The 26231-nt window shown below is 32.7% G+C and overlaps 4 protein-coding genes across 8 annotated transcripts in view; 2 read left to right on the forward strand and 2 right to left on the reverse strand.

Annotated features, from left to right (window-relative positions):
* Window positions 1-3747, reverse strand: part of Lis-1 (LisH and WD40 domain-containing Lis-1) — a 36661-nt gene extending 32914 nt beyond the window's left edge. Inside the window, exon 1 of one of the 2 annotated variants that reach the window (XM_081995956.1) lies at window positions 3527-3690. The gene's annotated coding sequence lies outside the window, so the exon portion shown is untranslated. Of the gene's footprint in view, window positions 1-3526 lie in introns of both variants that reach the window. The other variant, XM_081995955.1, reaches the window with a different exon arrangement.
* Window positions 3748-6178: 2431 nt separating this feature from the next.
* LOC145740420 (uncharacterized) lies at window positions 6179-8297 on the reverse strand. The gene is made up of 4 exons (XM_081995988.1): window positions 8104-8297; window positions 7897-8035; window positions 7006-7201; window positions 6179-6786 (listed from the first exon to the last, which is right to left on the reverse strand). The coding sequence occupies exons 2-4, from the start codon at window positions 7965-7967 to the stop codon at window positions 6289-6291; spliced, it is 765 nt and encodes a 254-aa protein (XP_081852114.1). The 5' UTR covers window positions 7968-8035; window positions 8104-8297; the 3' UTR covers window positions 6179-6288.
* A 3212-nt stretch (window positions 8298-11509) lies between these two features.
* LOC145726636 (chymotrypsin-C-like) lies at window positions 11510-22610 on the forward strand. Of its 4 annotated transcripts, XM_081975825.1 has the most exons (9): window positions 11510-11665; window positions 11977-12210; window positions 13286-13439; window positions 13495-13633; window positions 13691-13753; window positions 18459-18550; window positions 19495-19662; window positions 19724-19930; window positions 22160-22610. In XM_081975825.1, the coding sequence occupies exons 2-9, from the start codon at window positions 11992-11994 to the stop codon at window positions 22555-22557; spliced, it is 1440 nt and encodes a 479-aa protein (XP_081831951.1). In that variant the 5' UTR covers window positions 11510-11665; window positions 11977-11991; the 3' UTR covers window positions 22558-22610. The 4 variants fall into 4 exon arrangements, with proteins under 4 accessions (XP_081831951.1, XP_081831956.1, XP_081831966.1 ...); XM_081975830.1 differs by lacking the exon at window positions 11510-11665 and having other exon boundaries at window positions 11865-12210; XM_081975840.1 differs by lacking the exons at window positions 11510-11665; window positions 11977-12210; window positions 13286-13439; window positions 13495-13633; window positions 13691-13753 and adding exons at window positions 17388-17552; window positions 17615-17779; window positions 17840-18080.
* Window positions 22611-22940: 330 nt separating this feature from the next.
* On the forward strand, window positions 22941-24190 carry LOC145740417 (uncharacterized). Its single transcript, XM_081995983.1, has 3 exons — window positions 22941-23259; window positions 23314-23493; window positions 23550-24190. Exons 1-3 carry the CDS (start codon window positions 23131-23133, stop codon window positions 24042-24044), a joined length of 804 nt encoding a protein of 267 aa, XP_081852109.1. The 5' UTR covers window positions 22941-23130; the 3' UTR covers window positions 24045-24190.
* The last annotated feature ends 2041 nt before the right edge of the window (window positions 24191-26231 follow it).

Raw genomic sequence — 26231 nt, forward strand, 5'->3', positions numbered from 1 at the left:
AATCAGAAATAAAGAAAACAGCCCTAGAAAGTGCAACACTTGGCACACGGCCAGGGCCGTTTTATCCTGGTATCTCAGAATTAAGTATGGGAATGAGCTTTTATTTACTGAAGAAGAGGCCGATTAAAGAGCTTTACAGGCTTGTAGCAATAAAATCATTTTACAACTGTTAAAAGTGTTAAACGCAAAAAAGTTAAGTCTCAATATCCTTCTTTGAGATAAATATAGCAGTGAATAGAAATATTAGCGCTTTCTCCAACAAACCGCTGCGTGGGAGAACGTACTAAAATTATAATAAAAATACAAAAACATTCAGTACTAGATTACTTCAGACTAAATTGGAGAAAGAGATTTTTTCGGATTTAAGCACATTTTTATTGTTTTAATTAATGTCGTCTAATCTCCACATATTTATCAAGTTCAGATGATCACTGATCACTAAGTTAGGAATAAGTCTTAAGCCGAGATTATCCAACTTTTTAGTTCTAAACTTAAATTTTGTCCATAACAACACATAGTAAACAAAGCAGTCCAGGTTACCTGTTTAATATGTGTTGTTAAATTTATGATTATGAATCTGACTAATAGAGCTAATTTTAATAAATATTAATTCTAAAACTTTAGTTTATTGTGGTACTTTGAACAGAACATAGTGCGTTGGAACAGTCATTAGTTCAGTAGGAGTAATTACAATTTCATTAGAAGAAAATGATAAATTTATTTATGAAGGCTAAAACATTTTCTTAGTTACATATTATGTGATGTGAAACTATTACATCAGCATTAATGAAAATTTATATATTCTGCAGTTTAAAAATGCTTAACAGCATAAGATTGGTACGAATAAAACAATAGTTTAAAAATCAATCAAAATGTAGGTAAAAGACATTAGTAGCATTGGTTTGAAATAATAGGCATTACCAATAATTGTTTGGCAGCTTTGCAACTAATGACCAGCATACATCTCGACCAGATGCACATTTTGCAGCTGCAGTGTAGATATGTACTAGTTATATTTAATTCAAATGTTGTTAGTTGTTATACAATTTAAAAAACGAAGGTATAGTTCCTGAAAGTTGGTTGAATTTCAGCTTTAGCACTTAGTGTGATCCCCTCAGTGATCATACAAGTACTTAGTAAGTTTCATAGGTTTCATATAAATCTCCCAGTTCAGTATTGTAACCCAAATATTAACCAACATAACATATACATGAATCATATCTGAACAGTTGCACCCGAGATAATCTATGACCTTTGCCTTTCCCTATTATCAATTTGCTAAAAAATACACAATTATGTTTTTAAAATATACAATTTTATGCACATTATTGTGACTATCTGTTTAATTAACTGCAAGATATCTTCATGTCAACTGGAAGCATGTACGAGTAGTTAGTTATTGACTTTCGCATTTCTAAATGCTTAAGAGAAACACATAAAGGCAATTGAAACTCATTTCAAGCAAGGTGTCCCCCTCAACCTGTTGTTTTACTTATGTCCTTGAAAGTACCTACATTTAACCCTGGTAACACAGGTAGAAGTCGCACTGTATCCTAAAAACCATTATTTCTTGAAATTATTACTGACCTGACCTGCCCAAGCAGTTCTATAATAACTATGATAATCTCTTGAAGAATGTTAGGCTTCAATAAAAAACATTCATAAATGATAAAAGTGACAATCTAAACTGTAAAACATAACTCTACAAAAAAGGAAAATTCAAAATTATCCATAGAAAATCATTAGAAATTAATGGACTAGACAAAGATGATGAATAACTTTGAAGTGACCATGTCTGTCTGCCAAGTGGATGGGACATAATTTGACAGTTGGTCACAAGATATCAAGCTTTTTGATAAAGCAGTCATGTGACCAATTGTCAAGTAAGGTCAGACTTACACATGACACAAAGTTTTTCTTTATCTCTGTCAAACAATGATTTGCAATTCTTCTTAGTTTTGACATTGATTTCCTTGAAATAATTTTGAAATTTTCATTAGGGACTCTAGACTAAGAAACCGTCATCCTCAGCTGTTGGTATGACAAAATTAAGTTAGAACTACCATTTGTTTGTAATTTTATTTTAGCAGTTTTTTGATAAGAAAATTGTTACATGTAATTTAAGTGAGACCTTTATTGACAAAGCACTGTTTATGTGCAGTAATTGATAGTTGCAGAATGCCATATAATGAGAGATTGTCCTACGTAAACATCCAATTAAGTGTTTTCTTGGAGTGTCTAATAGGAATAGAATGATATTTACTTGAAAATGCCTCAAACCTAACCTCATCAAGTACTTGTGGTGACAATCAAAGTAAAACAGGAAAATAAATGCATCTGTAAATATTTTGTCACCTACATTCAAACTTCAAACAAACAGTTTACTTATTTTATTACATTCAAAACATTTACCTTTCTAGTACATCTTCCTATTTTACCTTGGTTTATGCTAGTTACTAAAAATATGCAATTTCATACTAACTTTATGCAAAAACTTAAATTAAGTCAAGACCTTGTTAAATATGCTTCAAATCACAAAGATAAAATTTAAGCCACCTTACTTTAATTTAGTATAATTCTAAATTACTTTATTTTTTTTACTAACATAAAACAAATATCTAGAAAGGACTAACTATTTTCAAACACTCTGTAGATATACTAAACTTGTATGGTAATAAAACTAATCCAAAATGTACTATTTAAACTTGAAAAACTTGGGGTTTTTATACCATTACATCAAGTTTGGTCAATACAATGGTCAATTTGGAAATAAGTGCATTGCAAGTCCATCTTTTGTTTCAAGTTTTGCCAACATAAAGAGAATCAATAGAATCATTAAAATAATTTAGTATTAGTGTCTTCAATTAATATGTCGCTGCCCCTTAAAATACAGATTAACATTTTGAGTAAAATATGCCTAATATCTCATAATATTCAACCCTTTGATTCAACTGCTGACTTTAGAATTGTTGGAGGTCTTTTTCAAACCATTTTCAGAGACAGACTCCCTTAAAATATAGATTGATTATAAAGTTTAAAGTAAAAAAATATGTAGAGGCAGCACCTGCTTGGAATGATATACAAAAGGGTGCACAACAAAAAAACAAACTTCCAAATCAGGTAACAAAACATTGTTACTACTTAGTATTAAAACATTACTCATTCCCTTTGTGAATAAAACTATAAAATGCTCTTTAAAAGGCCAAGATCAACACTAGACTAGAATGTTTGAGATTGGATCTGCAAGGTTGAGAGGCTTGGGCATGCCACTTGAACAGACTTACCATTTAAATAAAGTAAACAAATAAACAATACTTAAGGGATGCTTCTACAAGGACTGTCATGCTGAATGTACGAAAAAGGAAAACAAAATAAACGAAACAGTTTTTCTGGCAGTTTTACGATAAAAATCAATATCGGCCATGTTGCTTGTAGTAGTCAATCGCAATTTCAGGTGGTTCGAGTTGCAAAAACTCGTCCAGCTTGTTCTAAAATAGATTGGCAAAATCGTTTTGTCAATACTTACAATAACAAGAGATGAAAACCCAATTGCATAAATATACAATTGCACCACAAACGGGTCTTTTCACGTAACTACTTGAACGAAATAGGCCGAAACACTTTCCCCAACGGACTACACGACAATGCGCAGTTTGCGCAGCGACACCACAAACTCGAATAAATGCGGCTGTTTTTTCTGTTTTTCGATTTTTATGACTTTTGTACTTGCGCTGTATGTCAGTTGTCAGTTTAAGACAGTAGACAGATAAGACTAGAGATGGGCGGTGTCGATGTTAAATCGATTAGCGCATTTTGATTTTTGATGCCTTAAAATAAATTAATTTGAGTTATTTGAAAATGATCTGAATAATAATTCATTCATAGAGAAAAACCACATTTCTGCACTGGCACAGGCACAAAATGTCAGTGACAAATGACAAAACAATAAGTTTTTTAAAAATGCTCTACAACGACACTTAAATATGTCAGCTTCAAGAATAAACAAAGCTTTTTAAATCACCCGAAAAAACCACAAAATATCAAAGAAAATCTTCAGAACTAATCTAAGACATAAGTGTTCAATATGACGTCACTGCCACTTCTCCTAAGAGTCCTAAGACAGTGAGTACTTACACCAAAATTAATCCATAAACACCCATTTTGCAAATGTGATATATTACCTTTGACGCTTTGTGGTGTATTTTCTAATCTTAAAGGTAAATATTCCAGGAAATTTGTTTGTATGTTTATGGATAAGTTTATGGTCACTAGATCCAGACCAACAGGACTTAACTTTTTTGTAAATTACCACGTATTTACGATATTATATAGGCCGCATTCGTTTTCAAGCTTCATGGAGCGAGCAGAGCGTTTTTGACGTCACGATTACGTAATTTAGCAAAACTATAATTTGAGCAACTGTCAAATTACGTCATTGTGACGTCAAAAAAGCTCTGCTCGCTCCATGAAGCGTGAAAACGAATGCGGCCATATAATAATGAAATTTGAGTAGTTTATGTTATGATGTGACAGTGACATTAATTGTCAAATAGGTTTTTTGATTAATGCTACCAACTTAATAATAATAATAACAGACTCTATAGTAAAACGCTTATGTTTTGTTTCCGATACTACCTCCTTAATTGTTAAACTTAATTTTATTATAGTTATTTATATGATAACGCCCGCCTATAATGCCCTCAGGTTGTTATGAACACTATAACCTACACCGTTTCCAAATAAATATATTATGTACACAGCCAGGCAGTAGCTAGCTACTAAGTAGTTAAGCTACTATAACTTAGCTACAATTTGGGTATAGTTTGTAGTTGTATTCTAGTTACTTTTTCAAATAAGTAGCTGTAGCTGTAGCTTTCTGCATTGTTGCATTGGTATTCATAAAGCTACATTTGAAGTAACTTACTGAAGTAGCTGGAATACAGAGAAAAGTAGCTTAAATATTTAAGTAGCTTTAGCTTTATTTAGCTATAGATTGTTTGTTTTTTTTCATATTTCAAATAGTATACCTACTTTAAGAAAATAAGATAAATAAGACATAAGTATTTTAAAAGATACAATTCTCACAACTATCGTTGATTAGAAATTTGGTTTTACATACAGGGTGACCCAGTGGTTGGTGAAATCCGCAATAAGCCGATAGAATGACTAGCAAAATAGTTATGGACCAATTACGCACCCCTGGGTTAACCTGTAATATAATTTTTGTAACAAGTAACTTAAAAAGTAACTAGATTAAACCAACTGGAAGCTTTAGTTACATTGTAGCTTAACTTAATTTTTCAGAAAGTAGTTATCCAAATTGTAGCTTGAATAATAGAATAATTATGTAGCTTGTAGCTGTAGCTAGCTTCTTATTTCAGTAGCTTGCCCGGCTCTGATTATGTATTCATAAGGTATAGGTGAAGCATAATAGCTATTTAGTTACCAATGGCGTTAGAGAGAACATAATGTCCTGAAGGCCGAAAAAGTCAGAGACTTTTGGATCATGAAACTTACTTAATCCGTTATCAGGGCCCAAACCAATTTTGGTCAATAAATCTCAAAAGAAGGTTGAATGTTAATATTTATTGTACATTTTTATTTTTTACAAATTAAGGAATATCTGAGAAACTGTAAAATTTAGACCTAAGAAACATCAATAAAATTACCTTTTATTTTCAACGTAGATTCTGAAAATAAATATACTAGGTGTTCCATTTGAAAACACATGACTCTTGAACTTCCCTGTCAAATAACGTGAATAACCCTGTATAATAATAGTTGTTGAGCAACATCTGGTGACATCTGTACTCAACTCTATGAGTTAGAAAGTACAGATGGCGTTCCCAAATCTAGGAACAGCCCCATTAATGCCGCATCAAAAACAAAACCTAACCATTTTTAACCTGTATAATAACTTAAAACTTTTTTATTTTCTGCTTTTTAGTGTAGGTAAATGGTTTCAAAAAATGGAAAAGCACTTAAACTATGTAGTTTTTGAATACAAGCAAGATTATTATAACTATAATCACTAATCATAATTATTATAATTCCACCATTTTCATCAGTAAGTTTTTTTCAGCAGAACACTTATCAATTACCAACATATTAATTTTAGGATGTAAACTGGGTCCAAAAAAAATACATTTTTCTTTTATAAAAAAAAAATAAAATCAGATTTAATTTATAATTATTTTTTTATTAATTTTGAAAAATAACTATTTAAATTTTTTGTGTGACTGTGTTGTTGCTTCCAAAATGTTTAAGAACAACCTTCTCTCAGACATTTTATGTTGTAAGGCCATTCAGGTTGTTTTTTTCTAACACCACTGCCATTAGTTTTAAGGCAGCAATCTTCTTTTTCTGTTTCCAAACTACTCTTTGCATTTGACGAATCTTTTTACTTTTCATGATATCTTTTGTTGACAATTCTTCAATTTGTCTTTTCAGTTCTAGTTCCCTTGGAGTATATTCATTGTTGCATAAACCTGACAAAGTTGGCTCACAACCCACATACTCTATTGATGTACTGGCTTCAGATTCGGGTGTTGACATCAAGTTTTGTTGGTGAGTTTCTTCAGGTACCTCTTCTTCAATATTTTCACTTTTTATAATAACTGTTGTTGGTAATTCTTCAATTTCTCCTTTCAGTTCTCGTTCTCTAGGAGTATCTTCATTGTTGCCTAAACTTGATAAATTTGGCTCACAAGACACATACTCAAACCCTGTTGATAGACTAGCTTCAGGTTCTGGTGTTGACACCAAGTTATCTTCTTCACATCTTTGCTGTAAATTTTAATAATTAATTATGATACTAGCTCTAGGCTAGAGAATTTCTAATTTTAATTGAGAAATATAATGACAGTGAAGTAACATTTTGCCTAAATAAGCCTAAAAAATGTATCTGCATATTTTAGGATAGTTTTCTATCTTAAGTGCATAAAATCTTAATTATTGTACTCTGTTTTTGCTCAGTTTTAAAAGGTGTAAACCTGTTATTATTACATATTTCACGCGATCTACAATAATGGTTGGAATTGCTGTTGGATGTAATCTAACAATCAGCTGCGAAGTTCGATCAAAACAGTTTTCACTGAAATGTCTTGAACACAAACTACTTCTGGTTTTTTGAGTCCAGTTTTCAGACTTAGTACGTTTAACAAATTCAACCCAGCTTTCTCTTTTTTCTCCTTTAGGAAACCTAGAAAATATAGAGTGGTTTTTATTGCTCTATTCCATTTAAAAAATATAATTTTAAGGTTCTGCTCATTGTATGTGTTGATGTTCAGTAAAAGTATGTTTTTAACAAATTAAGATTTTTAGTTTTTTTTTTTATTTAAATTATGTTTCAAATGATTTTCTATCAGACACAAGCTACAATAATTCTTATGCCCTGTTTCTGAACATCAAGCTCTATCAGTTCAATAATTATCAGTTTCTTGTGGAACTGATAAGAATTGGACAGATATTTTTGTGATTAGTATGTGAAAACGATTTTGGTCCCTCAATAGCATGAAAAATTTCTATGACTTCTTCATCAGAAGAACAGGAAACACTAAAGCATCTCTCTGTTTAGGTTAGCCATCAATACATAAGCCTCACTATTTGTGGATCAAATATCTGGTTGTTTTAGCTGAGATATCTTTCCCATAACTTATGAAAGCGAAAGGTTTGTTCAGAAATCCAAATTGGACACATAAGACAATTTATTGAATCAAGATTCTTATGTGAAAGATATCTATTTATTCAGAAACTGGGCATTAGGTATAAGCTTTGCTTGATGAATGAACTGTAATCTGCATGTATGGGATAAGTATTTTTGTGTACTGATTTAAAAACTATCAGAAAAAAAGTTCAGAATCAATAACCCATACAAAGCTATGGAATGCAACTCACTGGTGGAAAGTTATCCCTTGATCCTTGGTTTTTGAAGTTTGGGCTAAACCACAAGCTACACAACTAACCATTATTTTTTAAGCAGCAAAACGTAGAAAAACTGTTAAAAATAAATAAATAATACCACTGCTTCAAGACCCTGAAAAAAAAAACAAACAACAAAGCTTTGGGTTTTCTAGATTTTTATTCTAGGTTAGGTTAGGTTACATCCTGGGCTGTCATCATCAGTATCACATCAGCTGTTTCATAAAGGACGTAGGACAAAATTAAGTTAGAAATTAGAATTCCCGTTTATTTGATCCTTTTCTGAGCCAAAAATAGTTATTACGTGTAATTTAAGTAAAACCTTTAATGACAAATCTTTTCTTCTGTGTCAAAGTTGATTGTTTAGTCTTTAGTCGCAAAATGAAGTCCGTATTCGTTTTTACGTTCCATGGAGCGAGCAGACCGTTTTTGACGTCACAATGACGTAATTTGACAGTTGGTCAAATTATGGTTTTGTCTAATTCACCGCCTACTATACTAGAAAGCCTAGAAGGTGCTTGTCAAAAATTCCAATATGGCGGGAATAGTGGTGACAGTTTGTATTGTGGAAATTGAGTTTTTTGAGGATTAGATGAATTTTTACGGTTTAAAATCAAAACTTGAGGTTATTTGCGTAAGATATTTTTGTTTGCTGCCGTTCATAAGTTTTTCAAGCCACATTGTAACAGCAACTCAGGAAAAAGTCCAACCGTGGCACGCTAACGCCGCCATTAAAAGTGACATTTTAGGCTTTCTAGTATAGAGGGCGGTGCCTAATTTCGTCATCGTGACGTCGAAGATGGTCTGCTCACTCCATAGAGTTTGAAAACGAATGCGGCCGCAGTATGTTGTGTTTCTCTTTCTCTCTCTTGTCTTATTTTGGGTCTGCTCTCACTACTGTTTGAACCACACAAAACAACGCTTAAACGGCATTTTTCCCAACAGTAGCCGATAACTTCCTAAACACGAGTCACTATATAAGAAAAAAACCTGAAACATAGCCTACAACCTACAAAAAAGTATACAATTTCAGTTCCGTCTTGACGGTTGATGTTTGGTTATAATATTAGACACGTCCATGCATTCTGTCTCATTCAACTCACTAGAAACAGAAGAGAGATAGGGCACATGTCCCTTTCTACGTCACAGATAATATGATGTACCAAATAAATATGGTTTTTACTGGCGTTTTTTCGAAGTAAAATGATGCGTTTTTAAAAAAGGAAAAATAGATGTCAAATATTTTTCTGCGTATTTCTAGTTCTGGATTTCTAGGAATTTTGCTTTTTGTAAATAATAAAAGCAAACAAACTTTAACATCTAATGTTAACTTAATCGTTAATTTTTTTGCTTTTTTCTTCTTTTTGTACTTATTTGCTGCTATTTTTTTCTGAGAGAAGAAAACATATCAATTTTCTGTTGCAAAATGGGTATCAATTTACAAATTTAAACTTTTACCAAATAATTTCAAAGAAAGAAATGTAAAAACATTCCAAAACACTATAGAAGCCTCAAAATGCCTTGCAAATGCTTACAAAACAACCTAGAAGCTTCCAAAAGATTTTAGAACAGTCTAAAAGCTTCCAAATGCTTTTCAACTTATCTATAAAAGCTTTCAAATGATTTTAAGACAGTCTAAAAGCTTCCATATGCTTCTAGAGCAATTTAACAGCATCCAAAAGTTTCTAGAACCGTCTACAAGCTTTCAAATGCCTTGAAAGCAGTCCAGAATCTTCAATGCTCTTTAAACTGTTCCAACATTTTCCAAATGCTTCTAAAGTAGTGGTTTTAAAGTCTAAAAGTTTTCAAATGCTTTTCAACTTATCTATAGAAACTTTCAAAAGATTTTAAGACAGTCTAAAAGCTTCCATATGCTTCTAGAGCAGTTTAAACGCTTCCAATAGAACCGTCTACAAGGTTTCAAATGCCTTAAAAGCAGTCCAGAACCTTCAATGCTTCTAAAGCAGTCTAAAAAGATTTCAAAACACTACAGAAACTCCAAAATGCTTCTAAAACAGTCGATAGCCTTTCAAAACAATCTAGAAGCTTTCAAAAGCTTTTAGAACAGTCTTAAAAATTCCAAATGATCTTCAACTAGTCTCTAGAAGCTCCCAAAGGATATCAAAACTCTAAAAACCTTCCAAAAAACTCTAGAACCGTCTAAGAATTTCCAAATCCCTCTTAAGCATTCCAGGACCTTCAATGCTCCTTAAACTGTTCAAAAACCTGCCAAATGCTCCTTAAGTAATTCAAAAAAACTTTGAAAGTTTTCAAAACAGTCTAAAATATTCCGTATGTTTCTAAAGCAGTTTGAAAGCTTCAAAAAGTTTCTAGAACTTAACTCGAAAAAATGTTGCATCTGCAAGAGTTTCCATGAAACTTTCATAAACCATAACATTTTTGACATTTCTTAGATTTCAATGATTTCATTGACTTTTTATTGAAATTTCAGATACTTCATAAAATTCATCTTGATTGCGGAAAGATTCAGAAATTTCATGAAACTTCTGATTGTTTCAATTTGAAATTTCCAAACTAACAACCCTAATTGGGCGATCTTCTAATCTTTCTACCAATTCGAAGTTTAAATAGCAGTTTACTTTTTTTTGCTTGGAAATTATGAAATGAATGAAATGAAATTAATCTTATTTCTAGAACTATTAGTATTTACACAGTACTAATTTTGATCAGTCATCCTGTATATGTGTATTAATACTAAAGTCATGCAAACGATGATTTTTTTAAATGTGAGGGAAACTCGTTTACCTATAAATACAGGGTGTTACAAATTCGATGCATTAGCATTGCTATCTCAGAAATTATAGTTGATAGAGCTTTAGTTAAATGGAGGCAAAGTTGCGCATTCTATTGCTAAATAATTTGATAAAAAAAAATTCAACAAATTTTCATTACATCCGGAGATATCCGACAAAAACTGAAAAAGTCAAATTTCTATTTTATTTTTTTACCACTCTATTACTGATTATTTTGGAAAATCAATGGTACCTTCTGGAGGCATTGCTCTTCAAGGAAATAGTTTTAAGTTTCAAATTATCTACTCATTATGACATCATATGAATTCCAAATAAATATTAAAAAAAATCAAGTACTTAAATAAACTAAGTATAATGTTTTGACATGTGTGGCACATCATTAGTTTCAGGAGGTCTGTAGCTACTAAAAAACGAAATAAAAAGTCCAGGTCTGTATTTGAACATATGAAGTTGATGATGGTATCTAAAAAACGAAACGTCGGGGCTGAAAACTAAAACTATTTTCTTGAAGAGCATGAAAAGTGCCTCCAAATGGTGCCATTGATTTTCCAAAATAATCAATAATAAACACGTAAAAAAATAAAAATAGAAATTTGACTTTTTCGGTTTTTGTCGGATATCTCCGGATGTAATTAAAATATTTTGAATTTTTTTTAACCAAATTATTTAGCAATAGAATGGGCAACTTTGCCTTCATTTAACTAAGCTAGGCTCTATCAAATATAGTTTCTGATATACCAATGCTAATGCCTCGAATTTGTAACACCCTGTATATCAGTCGAGGGGAATCCACCGGAAAGTAAGGATTTTTCTGTATGAACGCTAGTAAAACAGGTTCTTATAATTTTTTCCTGTCTCGGAGTCTTTTTAACTTGGTGCAGTCCGGTCAAGTTATCTTGAACGAGTAAGGTCAAAACTGAAAGTCCTTACAGACAATAGAAAGAAGCGCTACATAAAGTAGTTTAATCTTGGTAAGTTTTTGCATTGTTGTCAAAATGTAAAATTTATTGTAAAAGTTTTTAGTAAATAATACCTAAAATCCACAATTTTAAAATTATATTAAATGTTTCTCTCACAAAATATACCTATTTATTCATTGCATCAGTTAGAATAAACATTCCAATATTATATAGATAAGTTGTGTTACAGATACCCCTTCATTAACCCAAAACTAACAAAACAACTATAAACCTATACAATAAGGTCAAATATGTACTAAACAAAAGCCAAAACTAATTCAGTCATTGTTTTGCAAATTTAACTATTGTGGTGTGGTTTGCAGATATTTCCAACAAAAATGGAAATACACCTTCTTATAAGAGCACTTTTGTTGTATCTTTTATTGGACCACTCGGTATTAGCTGAAGAACTGACGTCACCGTGTTCGGATGTGCTTCGTTACGACTCTAGGACCGAACAGGGTAAATTTTATGGGACAATCAGTGTTGGGACAGAATACGACTTAGAGGGGGTGTTTATTAGGATATATTTGGACAAGAAAGCTCATTTACTTGGGGTGAGTTATGTTATACTTAAATTCTTATTTTATTAAACAAAGTAATGATTAAAACTTGCCAAAGCGTTCATAATAAATTATTATATACAAGGTGTCCCGTTTGTGTTGGTGAACAAAAAATGTTAAAATATGAGTATGAGAGGACATGTGTGTAATAAAATGTCGCTCGTTTTAGAGTTACAGTTTTAAAATATTTTTAGAATTAATGGGGTTTGCTATCATATAAACTTAATACAGTTTATTATTCCTTACAATCTGCTATTAGAGTATTTTTATAAAAGGCTTAAATAAAATGTACAAATGCGCCTGGCACGATCCCCCGTGACGTAATTAGAACCTGTTTGGTAACCAGTGCATTGTTGCCAAAGTTATTAACACTTGCCTTATAATGTTTTGATTTGTTTTGCAACAAACAACAAATTTTTCAGTTAATTTGGATATGTTCTGTTGGAGTAGGAACGATTTCGCTCAGTTTGCGATAAGCAGAAGAGAAACGGGAAACTGGCCTTTTCTACGTCACATGGAACTTTTTCGTATATGATAAGTGCGTACCAAATAAGTGCGGTTTTTTGCAATTAAATATATCTAGAAAAATATCTAGAGCAAAAAAAGAAAAAAAAACATATGTCACATCTTTTTCCAAGTACTAGGTACTACTTAGAACTATTTTACATTACAACTTTTTTGTACGCAGTTTAAATAGAATTTGACAGATTTTAAGAGAATGGTATACCTACTCATTTAAAAAGAATAGAAGAAACCGTTCTCGAAATATTTCTTCTGGATTGTCCATCCGATATCTTTAGTGAACCTATGCAAATGAATAAAAGCAACTTTGACATATTTCTTTCTATAAGTGTCTTGTTTAAATCTCTTTTTTCTTGTCTATTAAATTACATAGTAACCCTACTTATTTTCTTTACAGAACATTCTTTTCAAGAATTTTTGAAAAAGGTATTGCGTTTTCTTAATGAATTTATCTTAAATGATTAAAACTGTGCTATTTATGTTCGCTAATAAGTAGTATAAGTATTAAAAACGCGTTGCTCTACTAAATTAAGATGAAATATTACAGAATTGGTTTGCGGCTGCAATATCCAAAGACCACAAAGAGTTTCAAATTAGAAATCCTGATTACAAACTAGCCGCCGGTCCTCCCATCCAAATTCGATTCTTTATTGTACATGATCCTGAAGATGTACCGAACATCATTAAAATCAGCGTAAACGGTGAGTTGAGTAACGTTTTTTTATATGTTGTTTTGTTTAATATTTGTGTATTTAGGCAGGGTGATATGTTCCGAAAAGAAACCACAACGTATAACCGATATTCCACTGTATCTTAGTTCCGACGTTACAAATCGTTCAACTTCCAACTTCGATCCTGTATTGTTAGAGCACGCCCAAAAAAGGAACCAAGCAAGGTAAGTTTTTTTTTAAATTTGTTCTTCTATAAACCTTATGATTTCATTAACAAACAGCACAACGAATAAACCAAGTAGCGAGCACCAGTTGGTTAAAGTGGACATCAGGAACAATACAGAGTAAGTGTAAATAGTTGTCTAAAGAGCAATATGAACCCATAAAGCGTCTCCTATTTAAAACTAATCCTCCCATTTTTCATTACTTTTAAAAACGTAGACTACACAATAGTTCCAAAAAAGTGGCGCAACTGATTTTTTCAAAACGCGTCATTCTGAGAAAGAAAATTTTGCATTTTTAGTGATCTTCAAAAACATTTTTTCCGAATACCTAAGGATCCAAATATTCAATATCGTAAAGATATTGATTGCATTACTAAGTGAATAACCATGTAGACATAAGTAATATTTACCACACCTTTCTTGATCCGGGCAGGTCCTGTCCTGACTGTTTACCTGAAAAAGATAAAAACCATTGATTAGTAAAAACTTACTCAAAAGTGGAGTTGTACTTGGGTTTGGTCACGTGCCTGTTTGAGGTCTTGGTCAGGTCTTCATTGCTGTCATCTGACGTCCAACAGCTGATGTCTTGGCCGTTTGTGTAGGACTTTTATTTTCTTTGGAGGCTTCCAACGTCTGGATAATAATCAAAAGCACGCATTCAAATGAAGCTCTTTTGCCAAAGAGTTTGGGCGCTTTTTGGACATCTCTCCTGGTTTTCTACTGGAGGTGTCTGATGATGGTGTCGTTTTTCCTGCATATTCCCGTTGTGCTGAGTCATATATGTGAGGCGTGGCTGATTGCACTAATGAGAGTGAATTTTGTCTTGACATGGGTTTTTGTTTCTACCAAGATCACTACAGTAGGTATAGTGTTGGGTTATAGCAAGCTTAGGTTTCGTCCGGATCTTTTCCACATGACACTTCCCATGTTAGCGTCTAGTTCCACGCCGATGTATGTTACTGTGTAGTTCCAATATCCTCTTCTTGAACTCGAACGTTGTTGTCCAGTCTATGTTCAGCTGGATTTTCCACTTTAAACACCATTTTTCCAGAGTTTTCCCTTTGTTTTGTAATCTGTGGCCAGAGATGTAAAAGCGGTAATTTTCGAGTCGGATAATTTCAATTTTTGGAAATTTACCGGAAAATTACTTCATGCTTAAATGAAAATTTTCCTTGATAGGGAAAACAACTGTCAAACTTGTTATTGTTATTGTCAAACTTATCATGCATTTTAATGAGATAATTTAAGACATCTAACAGCCATTTGCACCGTCGTACTTTAAGCATAGCTTAAGTTAAGTGTGGTTTAGAGTGTGACTTTTTTCACCTGTACTGTCACAGTCTGACCCACACTTAAATTAAGCTCGGCTTACAAAACGACGGTGCAAACAGGGTAAATGATAAAAGTACATTAAAGTTTATTGGAATTGATATTTTATTGTTGTACAATTAATTAAAAAACGAATTATTTTTTAATTTTCGGATTTTCCATTTTTTTCGGGAAAATTACCGGAAACTTTCTGAAAAATGTTGTATACCTAACCTCAACACTTTTCAAAATAATATAAATTTTTAAAAAATATTATTTATAAATTTATTCCTTCTGGACAACACATTCCCGGTATAAAAGCTGTAATCTTTCGGTAGCGTGACAATTTCAACGGCTACAAATTGGTATATTGAACCACCCTATAACTGTCAAAATAACAGAGTTATAGGCTGTCAGAGTAAAAACTGTCAAAATCAAACTTTACAACAAACAACTCAGTTTAAACAGTAAATAATTCAGTTATTTGACGTTTTAGGTAAAAACGCTATACAGGGTGGTCAAAAGAGAATTTCAAGGGCTACCAATTGGTATATTGAACCACCATATAATTGTCAAAATAACCGAGTTATTGACAATACAATGGAGTATTTTCCACGGTGATTCAATAAATTATATAATCAATAAATGTTTAACATCCTTGTAACTTGTTTAATTTTCATTTTATTAAAAAATACCAAGTATGAATCTTGTAGATATTTGCATATACTTTATTCCTAGATAATCCATCAGTATACAGGGTGTCCCAAATTTGAGCAACAAACCAAACTTATATTTTTTTATTTGATTTTTGGAAAAAATTCTAGGCCTACTTGATGTAAAATGTTTGTATCGATATTCAATTGTTTTTGCTCTAGCAGCCTTACTTTGACCATCTCCTCGAAAGCAGAAATGCCCAATTTGAGCAAAATTTTGGTGCACTTTTCCAGAAAATCCATAACTCGCTTATTTGGAACACCCTGTATAAAACGACCGTATAACAAAAGAAAGCTAATAAATGAAGCTATCACGTGACGTTGAGCGGATACGGCTAAGTTGCCCCGTTTGGCCGCTAGAGGGCGTGAAAGTTGTTGACTCTATGTTCTGCAGTTTTTGATCAATATCTCAGGAACGTTTTATGTTAGAAAGTTTTTACCACGAACGCACACTCGATAGGATGCAACTTTTACCTTCTGTACACTTTTTTGGTACCATGCACCGTTTGACTTTGAAAAATTAAAAACTAGAATTGTCAAGAAATTTCAAGTAAAAATTTTTTATTTCCCAAATTGACCTCAACTGCCTAAATACCTTCAAGTTAATAGTACAAAAATGTAAAAAACAAATTATTTTTGAAATTTCAGATTTTCCAATTTTTTCGAAAAATTACCGAAAAATTTCTGGAAAAATTTCCATAAATTTAATTTTTCGCAAATTATACATCCCTGTCTGTGGCCATGATGATGATTTAGTTTTTATTTAGAAGTTAGTTGGCATTACGTTACGGAACTGAAGAGTCTCTAATTACGTCACAGGGAATAACAATTTATTTAAAACTTAAAAAAAATACTGGCGATTTAATATTGAAAAGCAAAACTGTATTAAGTTTATGTCTTAGAACACACATTTCGAACCTTAAATTACACTATGGTAGTCGATTCCCAATTCAGAAAAAGCTTCAATTTTTGGTGCCTTTATCTACACTATTTTTGAAAAACTAGGAAAAGCGAAAAAAATTCCCCAGATTTTATTTATAGGTTTACGTGAAGAACGCTTCAACTAATTGCAATCCAATTTATGATGAATTTCGGAGGTTACGGGCCTGGAAATGCATTAAAAATCAGTTTTCACTGACCGCGAAAACTGAATTTAGTTGTGTTATACCGGATGTCTAAAAAGTCCGGAATATTGCAAATATCTCGAAAATCTGATGTAATTTTTCTCAAAGTTTGCATATGATTAGCAAATAACATCAGCGCATGGCGTGAGGGTGAAATGAGGTTTGCAAGTATATAGTCAGTCAGTCAGTTCTTAATTTAAAACCGCCCTTACCACCCTGTATATTATTTCAGATTTTAAGAGTACTTATAAATATTTCGTAGTACCAAACTGCTTTTTTTAAACCATTATTAGGTATTATAAAATCTTGGTTTGAAAAAATGCACATTTTTACCAAAATATCGACACATTTAAAGAGCTAAAATTTAAAAGTATATGTTTTTCAAATTGAATATTTAGATTGATAAAAAGTACTGCATTTTCTATGTTTTCTAAAAGAACAAAGGAGAAAGAACGTAATGATTTTGATCCCACAGCCACTTCTCTGAGAGTGCTAATCGTAGGTTAATTCATATAATTATAAAGTAAGGTCAATTTCCTATAAATTACTCACCGGTTATACGAAGTTGGTGATTATTTCTTGTCGAGCGGCAAGGGGAAGAAAACCCGACCGATTTGCGGTAGATGTTCGACCAGTTTGGCTGCATAATGTTGTCTCTCATTATTCTTGAATCGGTGGTATGTATTTCTGTACACTACTAAACAACCATGTTTCAATTCGTGTTCAGTAGTCTGCCATTCTTGTGTTGCATAAATGTGATATTGACATATTGCCGTAAGTACTAAACACTGAATTTATACTTAATTTGGTGTGGAGAGAACTAAATCATGTTTTAGCAGTAAATTGTGACGATAAAGTTTACGTGGTGAGTAACAATCCTACATCATGGATGGACGCTCACATTTTGTGTCAACAAGCTGGAATGACACTGGCTACCGTAGAATCGCGTGAAGAACAAAAACGTCTAGAAATAGAGTTAAATGAAGTACATAATTTACGAAGTCTGTACAGATATATAAACTAGTCTAGTTAACAAAATTTTAAGTTAATCTGCATTACAGAGGGCATTGGTAGGGGATATTGGATATCAGGAATCAGAAGACAGTCGTCCAGTGAATTGGTTTGGTTTGTTAATGGAAAACCAATAGTTTATAACAAATTTTTGAGCGGGCAACCCGACAACGCAGGAAATAACGAAGCATGTGTAGAAGTGTTTGTAGACCAATCTAACAGAGTCTTATGGAACGATTTTACTTGTGACCAGAAGATTGGGTATATCTGTCAGAAGTATCACAGTCGGAAGTATGTTTCGAATTCAACCTCTCAATAGGTTTTAAAATACATATTTCTACAACATTTGTATTTTGCAATTTTGTGCTAAAATCAAAAATAGGACATTTGTGGGTAGTCAAAATTGAATTAATCAACACTGCGAGAACAGAGAAAGTGGAATATGGTGACATGGTCTAAATTTGACGACGTTGTCCTTAGTAGAATGTTGTTGCTGGTATCACGGTAAATAGTCATTCTTTTCTCGGAGTTTCACGGGTTTTTTAGATTTATTTGTATAGTTCTATTTAAAGCAATGAAAAAATTGGTAATACTTCTTCTTAAATGTATTTATTTTCTCATAAAATAATGTCGTTCACTCACGTAATCAAACCAACGTTCTATTTCCAGGTCGAGTACCACCGCCAAAAAATCCATCCAATGTGGCACCGTAGCTCAACTACCCAAAGCTTTGATTAACAATGGACAGGATACTATCCCAGGTAATATTTCAGAACCAGATAACAATAATAACATAAATGGGATAATGTGGAAATGATCATAACTATATCTATTGCCTATTAATAGTTTAATGCTCTCGACGAAGTTAGAACAGTTATAAAGCTACGCCCTTGGGCACTTTTTTGTTAAACTATGTAGTCAGTTCACTATTTAGTTAATTTGTCTCAATAAAAATGGATGAGCTAAAGTAATCGACTAATACATATACAGGTGGAAATTTCAAAATTATAAGAAATCAAAAATGAGAGAACAATTATTATCATAGAGTATAAAACAAAGTACTTGTATTATAAGTCTATGATTATTATAAACCAATACTGCAGAGAAAGAGAGAGCAACAAGCTTCAGATAGCACCTTAGAGCTATTTACTTTACATTTTTTTCTACGCAGTTCTAGTAGACTTTTGAGCGGTAATTTTGCAGATCAACTAACTAATTTGATGAAAATTAAGTATACGTTTAAAATGAGAAGAAGTTTAAGTTTACAAAAATCTGGAGAAATACCGTCGAAAAAACTTCAAAATCTGTAACATTTCATTAAGTGGGCTTTCACACCAAAGTAGCATATGCCACATGCGACATCCTGCCTGGAAGCAGAAAGCATGCTACTTATTTTAAAACCTATATAAATTAATGGTCGGTTTCATACCGGAATAGTATTGCATGTTGCTACTTTGGTATGAAGGAGAACATCAATTTATATATGTTTTAAAATAAGTAGCATGCTTAATGCTTTCAGGCAGCATGTCGCACGTGGCATACTACTTTGGTGTGAAAGCCCACTAAGACGTCATGTTGTGAAGAAGTGTCGAGATTTTGATGCCACCTGTTCATCTTGACAGAGCTTTGCCATATTATATTGATGATAATTTTCTATTAAGTTTGAAACTTCTCGATTTATATTAAAATTTCCACCCTTGTATAGGGCAATTTCCGTGGCACGTCGCTATCTACTTTAGCAACGAAGCAGAAATAAAATACTTATGCGGCGGTACTTTGGTGTCTGAGCAACACGTTGTGAGTGCAGCCCATTGCGTCACCAAACCGAACACCAACCAAGTACGCGAAAAGGATCGATATCTTATTTACTTAGGTAGTATTTCAATCCAGGTAGTATATTATCCGAGTAGTTGTAACTAAATGAAACATTTAAGGCAAGTACAACCTAATCCGATTTGGAGGCGAGGTACAAGAGCGATTGGTGGATTCGATCGATGTGCATCCTGACTACAATCCCACTAAATTGCATAACGATATTTCGATAATAAATCTGAAATCCCCTGTGGAATTTACTGACTACGTTCGTCCTGCTTGTTTATGGGAGGGTGATAGTAATTTTAATGATATTGTTGGTAAAAAAGGTGAGTAAAGTGGTGTTCCCCAAAAAAAGGAAAGTAAGTTGACAAATGACTATAGAAGCATAGTTAAAGTTAAAAACCTAAAATAACCTTTAACTTTATGTTTATCCAAGATTCTAATCAAAGGGCTGCTTCAGGACCTCCTACCTATTTTTTTATTCGCTCCTATAATAGGACATGGTTTCCACTCATTGGTTCTCTCGTTTATTTTTTCGTTCTTTTTCCCTCCACAGCTTTATTTTTATTTAATCCTTGAATCTGGCTGCGGCTATAAGTGCCACGACAGGATGTCATTAAGACTACACTGAGAATCTCCATGATTACAGGCTTGTAAAATCAAACAATCCCTGTCATTCTCTTCCTTACACTCTTGACACATGGACAATGCATGCAATGCATACATTTCCTATATTTCCTTATTCCTAATAGGACGTTTCCCATAACCATTCCTCTTCTTTTTCCTCATTATACTTCATTCTTTCTTTCCATTTTTAACTCTTACATTTCTCCTATATGTTCTCAACTCTCTGGAAAGACACTCCGCTGACTAACACCACTTGGTCGTCAGCAAATGTCTTTTAATGATCGCACCAGTCAACAATATTCTGGCAACAATTTTGACCTGTAGAGTCTTTTGACCTGTCTTCTTTTAACAACCACCTGTCGCATCCTTCCATACTTTGGTAAAAATGTTCAAATTCAGAGACACTCTGTACACTCTTATCATCCTTACCGTCTATCTTACGCATTTATAGGTAATTCTATATCGTTCCCACGAGCTTATTTCTTCCTTTCCAGCCCGCCATCTTATCCAACTTCTCCTCTTTCAATGTCACATCGTACTTTTCTTCCCTATCCCATTTCCCTCAGGGTATTAATTTTCTATTTGTGTATGTATGTGTAACTTTTCTATAACTTTGTGCGCTTTTTCCTATGAGTTGTGAGGCATTTAAATCTCTTTCTACATTCATAATAACCAGTTCAGTATCCTTTGCTTTCTTGATACTTTTTTCTCATTCTGCCTCTCAAGTCGTTATTCTTTCTTTGCACTCGCTTCCATTATTTTTCTCGCTAATCGCTTGCACTTATTCCTTCCAATACTTGTGTCATATTTTTGCCTCAACAAAGAATCTCACCGTTTCATCGTCTGTTACCCTTCACTTAGACCTGCTCAAACATTTCGGCAACCTTTCTGAATCAATTCTACTAATATTGTACTACTCATCATTAGTATTCTTTCTTCCAGCAGACTTTGACTCTAAATGACTTAATTTCAGATTCGTGTCTTATAAAGGGCTACCTACAGAACCACGTCGTAAAGCAGAAGTCATCTAAGGTCCAAAGGTTGGGCATAATGATGATATTCCGATTTTGGGCTCTTTCCAAACTTACCATTATACCTTTGCGCTTGGCACGTTGTATTTTGTTCCTTTTCTCTGGCGCTAGTTTTAATCCATCATCATTTATCCATGATAAATTAATTTACTGAATGTATAACCGTTTCTTCATTGCGTTTAATATCACAATTAGCGCCAAATTGTCTTCAAGGCCTATGTAAGCTGTTTCCCCCGGAAGTTCCAGTCAATGCACCCGAATATACAAAGTTCAACACCTAAGCACTTAAAACTCTTTTGACATCCTCCACATTATCTTCAACTCTGGGATGATTTTCAGTACTTTCCACTCTTGAACGAGTTAGTATTTTTGATTTTAGTGAATTTATTGCAAGTCCGATGTTTCTGGCCTTTTCTTTGAACTTGCAAGACTTTATACGTATTTCAAAAAGGGCTTTATTTTGAAGTTTGAACCAATACAAAAAACAAAGAAAACCTCTTTCGTATCTTCCATTTTTTGACATGGGCCGTGCCTTTTCCACTTCTGTCGGTCTTGTGCTATTTGGAACCAGCTTCTATCTATCTATCAAACTTTTTTGATGTTCGGCAGCTGAATTGTATTTGAAGTTATCAAGATGCTTCTGTCTGCTTTTTGATCACTTATAATACGCATTTATTAGGCATAATCCATGATGTTTTGAGTATATTTTTCTAATTAACCAAATTTTTATCTCTCGCCGTTCTTAAAGATCCTCATAGTGTCTTTCCTTATTGCACTGATTGCACATTGCATATTATTCAAGATATTGACTACCTAAAGTGCTTCTCTTGACATTGTCAACTAATGATAATCTATCCTTTTGGTACATGAAAAATAACATGTATATTAACATTTCAGGTATTATGGTGGGCTGGGGTTTCACCGATCGGCACCAACTCAGCCAAAACCTGGTGAAAGCAGAGATGCCAATAATCGCAAAGGACAAGTGCATCTTTTCAAATCCCGAGTTTTTTTTGCAGTTTTTACACGAAACATCCAGCTTTTGCGTGGGTTATAAAAACGGCACTTCAGCATGTAATGGGGATTCGGGGGGTGGTTTTGTACTACCGCGACCAGGGACTAGTGGAGATAATGCAGTTTGGCAACTCAGAGGGGTTGTGTCGTCAGCGGTTGCATTACAATCCGCTACGGGCGGCACAGTTTGCAATCCGAATCAATACTCAATTTTTACTGATGCTGCCGTATTTGTTCCTTGGCTTAAAACAAAAATGTCATCTGGTGGTGTTCATTCTTAAGAATTTTATATATTTATAACTAATATAAGTAATAATAAGATACAGTAAGAAAAGCTTGTTTTTTTTCTTTAATTCTCACTATGCATTTAATACTTAAATTAGTAAAAAGTTGGGCATTCTAAAACTAAATCCACTTTGGCAATTATTCAGTATTAACTAACCGCGGCGTAGGTTTAAGTATAAATCAGTAAAGTTGCAGTTAAAACCAATAGCTTAGTTGGAACCGTTCCCAAAGTTCAATGAAAACCTTAATCTTCAAAAATTTTGAAGATGCAAGGTATTGGCACCATCGATATCTATATCGATAAATAATTGTTCCGACTAATGCTGTAGTAATGTCATATCCAAGAGATGACTGATGACAAGTAGAGATAGGGAAGAGGAAGAAGAGAAGAGACTAACTTCAGGATTGTTTACATTTATTAATTTTCCCAAAATTAATTGCATTTTAACTTTAATTATTTGTTATTTGTGATCGTTTATCTTTGTTCGCTAAACTACTTAAGTAAGACGGTTCGTTGTACACAATAATTATAACATTTAAAAGAGTTTAAGAAAAGTCATAGCATCAAAATGATTAATGAAATAGAGGAACCAACTGAAAACTCCGAAAAATCGAAAAAGCCCAAACCGCCCCACGTTGTGGTAAAAAACACTGCAGATTATCAAAGAATGAAGCTTGAAAAGCTGATGAAAAACCCGGTAAGTTATTCTGAGTTAGTATGACAAATTGTATTCAATTCTGAGTTATTATAGGATAAACCTGTAATTATCCCAGAAAGACCCAAAGAACGTGGAGCTCCGCATGTACCTGATTTTGTTCGTAATGTAATGGGTTCCAGTGCAGGTGCTGGTTCAGGAGAGTTTCATGTTTACAGACATTTACGAAGGAAAGAATATGCTAGGCAAAAGTACATGGAAGAAAAGGCAAGAAGGGTAAGTATTTATTTGCTTCTTCCATCAGTATGATTAAGAAACACTATATATGGTAGGAACAATTAGACAATGACTATAAAGAGAAGTTGGAGAACAACAAAAAACTGGCTGAAGAAAGAACAGCAAAAAAGAGAGCAAAAAGGCTCAAAAAGAAGAAACAAAATAAATCCGGGGCAAAAAAATCTAAACTTACTAAGGAAAGTTCATCAGAGGAACCAACTGATGACAGTTCTGAAGAGGAGACTGCAGAGAGTTCAGAACTTGGTTCAGAAACTAACACAGACAATAAAAATGATGATAAGGATGAAATAAAATCTGATAGAGAATCGAATACAGAAAAAATTGGGTCTGAAGAGCAAAGTGACCGAAATTCAAAGACTATTAATGAAAATATTGTTGGTGAAGACAGTAATGAGTCAAATGAAGGAGTTCAATCAAGTGCAGAGGAAATTACTAAGGAAAATGTGGAAACGCAAGTGCTTGACAACACTGAAAATGTTTCCAAAGCTGATGAGGAGCAAAATGATAGTAAAAATACAGAAACTTCTTAAAAAATTTTACTACACTGAGAAAGTATACTATATGTATATAAGTTGTAATTTTTAATAAAAAGATTTGTTTTATGACACTTAACATAGGAAAAAAAACTTTATGACTAAAATTTAGGAAATACAATAATTAAATGAATTTGGGGGGATTTGCAGTAGATAACATTACTTTATCCCGATTTTTTTGCCTTATTACCTAGTGAAAATTAGTGGATAATGGCTAATAATATATATTTTATTTTACCTTTAATCGGTTCTGCTTTTGTTATACACTGAAAATTAAGACTTGTTTTACCTCTAAATCCAAATGCAGAAACAGGGTGGTCCAGTTTTAAATGTCAATAATTCACCATTCGCCCATCAAAAAATAAGTTAACATACATTATGTCATTTTCCTGAAAAATGCATCTCAAGGAAAATACAGTCCATAAAAGTTCAGTTTAAAAAATCGGTTTCTTGTCATAACTGTCAGACCGCTGGAGGATTTTTAATCAAATTTAGAACAAATACATATGAAATTAATACTCATTATGTGATGTTAAAGACGTTTGTCAAAACAAAACTGTCCAGTAGTGTAAATACAGAAAGATGGTTTTAGTTTTTCTGCCTTATTCTCTACGTCACTGGATCTTTTTCAGAAATTTCAGTTGTTTTTTTACTTTACTTGTTCAATTTGACAAAATAAGTATCTCTTATAAAATTATGATTTGAAGCTTCGTTTACGAGATAATTGAGATTACGTTCAAAGACCCAAAACCAAGCCATCACATGCGATGAAAATTGACTTGAGAGGCTTAAAAATTGTTTTTGTAACCAGTTTTCAGACAAATTGAAAGACTTTAGCCTTGACAATTGACTTGGAAACTGTGAAAATTGACTTGAGAGGCTTAAAACTGTCTTTGTAGTCAGTCGTTATAGTTTTCAGATAAGTTGAAAAACTTTAGTAGTGAAAATTGAATTGTAGCCATAAAAAACTACTTTATCTAGAATTTTTGACTACAAATTCACACATTTCTACCTTGAAAATTGACTTGGACACACCAAAAAGTGACTCTGAACCAATGAAAAGTGACATCACAAGCTTAAAATTTGCATTAGAAGTTTTCATAATTTGAAAATACATTTCAATATTTTAGTCTTGAAAATAGTCTTAAATACAGGATATTGACATTAAATTCATGATAATTGACTTGAAGACTAACTTTTCAAGTTCTTTTACTTTGCTTTTCATTTTCTTAGAACTCATCTGGACTATTTTTAGGGCTTTAAAACGGCTTTCAGACTTCCAGCTTGGAAAATCGAGTTTTATGGTTATTTTTACCAAGCAGTTTTTGACATAGCAGACTTATAAAACTATTTTTACATTTTCCATAGGCTTAAACATGCCATTTCATGCTTTTCAGTATTAAATTGACTTCTAGACGCTTCACTGTGCTTTAAGACTGAAAAATCGAATTTTAAACTATTTTTTATAGTAAAAGTTAAGTTTCAGACTCTTCATTGATGAAATTAAACAATTTTGGCATTAAATGCTATGATATTAGTCTTGAACACTAATTTTTAGAATTAAATTAGTTCGAAAATTTGGACTGTTACCAGTGTTTAATTAAATTAAAAAAAATTGAATTGAATGATAAGTTTTACACTACTTATAGTCTAAAAATTGAACGCCAGTAAACATTAGTCAAAAAATCCTGTTTTTTGACTATTTTCAGTGTCAAATATTAATTCGTAAACCTCAAAGATTACCAGATTTGAATCCTTTTGAACCATTTTAAAGTAAAAAATACAATAACCCAAGTAGACATTTTTGAATAATATCCAGTGAGCGTAGAAAATATAGACTATCCCTCTATATCGACATGTCTAAATAATTTTGAAGAATGTCATTCACATCACATAATAACGAGTACTCGTTTCATAATTACTTGTTCCAAATTTGATCAAAATTGGTCCAAAGGACTCAGTTGTAGCAAAAAAAACGATTTTTTAAACTAAACTTTGGAGGTCTGTGTCAACTTATTTCTTGATGGGCTATCGATTGGCGAGTTATTGACATTTAAAATTGGACCACCCTGGTACACATATCATGCAAATGGTTTTCAAACTTGTATGTAAAACCATTCAGAATCAATAATCCAAAGCCGAAAGGATATCTCCGAAAGTACGAAACATTTTAAAATTTTTAAA

The sequence above is a fragment of the Ips typographus genome, linkage group LG1 (assembly GCF_016097725.1).
Source record: "Ips typographus isolate SLU linkage group LG1, UJ_Ityp_2.0, whole genome shotgun sequence".
NCBI classification, from domain to species: domain Eukaryota; kingdom Metazoa; phylum Arthropoda; class Insecta; order Coleoptera; family Curculionidae; genus Ips; species Ips typographus.

Excerpts from the sequence above, each read along its gene's own strand:
- LOC145740417 (XM_081995983.1), top strand. The coding sequence starts at position 23,131 with ATGATTAATGAAATAGAGGAACCAACTGAAAACTCCGAAAAATCGAAA. Across the intron at positions 23,260-23,313 it reads AAAAGCTGATGAAAAACCCG|GATAAACCTGTAATTATCCC; the intron begins GTAAGTTATTCT and ends GAGTTATTATAG. Across the intron at positions 23,494-23,549 it reads TGGAAGAAAAGGCAAGAAGG|GAACAATTAGACAATGACTA; the intron begins GTAAGTATTTAT and ends TATATATGGTAG.
- LOC145740420 (XM_081995988.1), bottom strand. The coding sequence starts at position 7,967 with ATGGTTAGTTGTGTAGCTTGTGGTTTAGCCCAAACTTCAAAAACCAAG. Across the intron at positions 7,202-7,896 it reads CAAGGGATAACTTTCCACCA|GTTTCCTAAAGGAGAAAAAA; the intron begins GTGAGTTGCATT and ends TATATTTTCTAG. Across the intron at positions 6,787-7,005 it reads TTGTAGATCGCGTGAAATAT|CAAAGATGTGAAGAAGATAA; the intron begins GTAATAATAACA and ends TAAAATTTACAG.
- LOC145726636 (XM_081975825.1), top strand. The coding sequence starts at position 11,992 with ATGGAAATACACCTTCTTATAAGAGCACTTTTGTTGTATCTTTTATTG. Across the intron at positions 13,440-13,494 it reads CATTAAAATCAGCGTAAACG|GCAGGGTGATATGTTCCGAA; the intron begins GTGAGTTGAGTA and ends TTGTGTATTTAG. Across the intron at positions 19,931-22,159 it reads TGATATTGTTGGTAAAAAAG|GTATTATGGTGGGCTGGGGT; the intron begins GTGAGTAAAGTG and ends TTAACATTTCAG.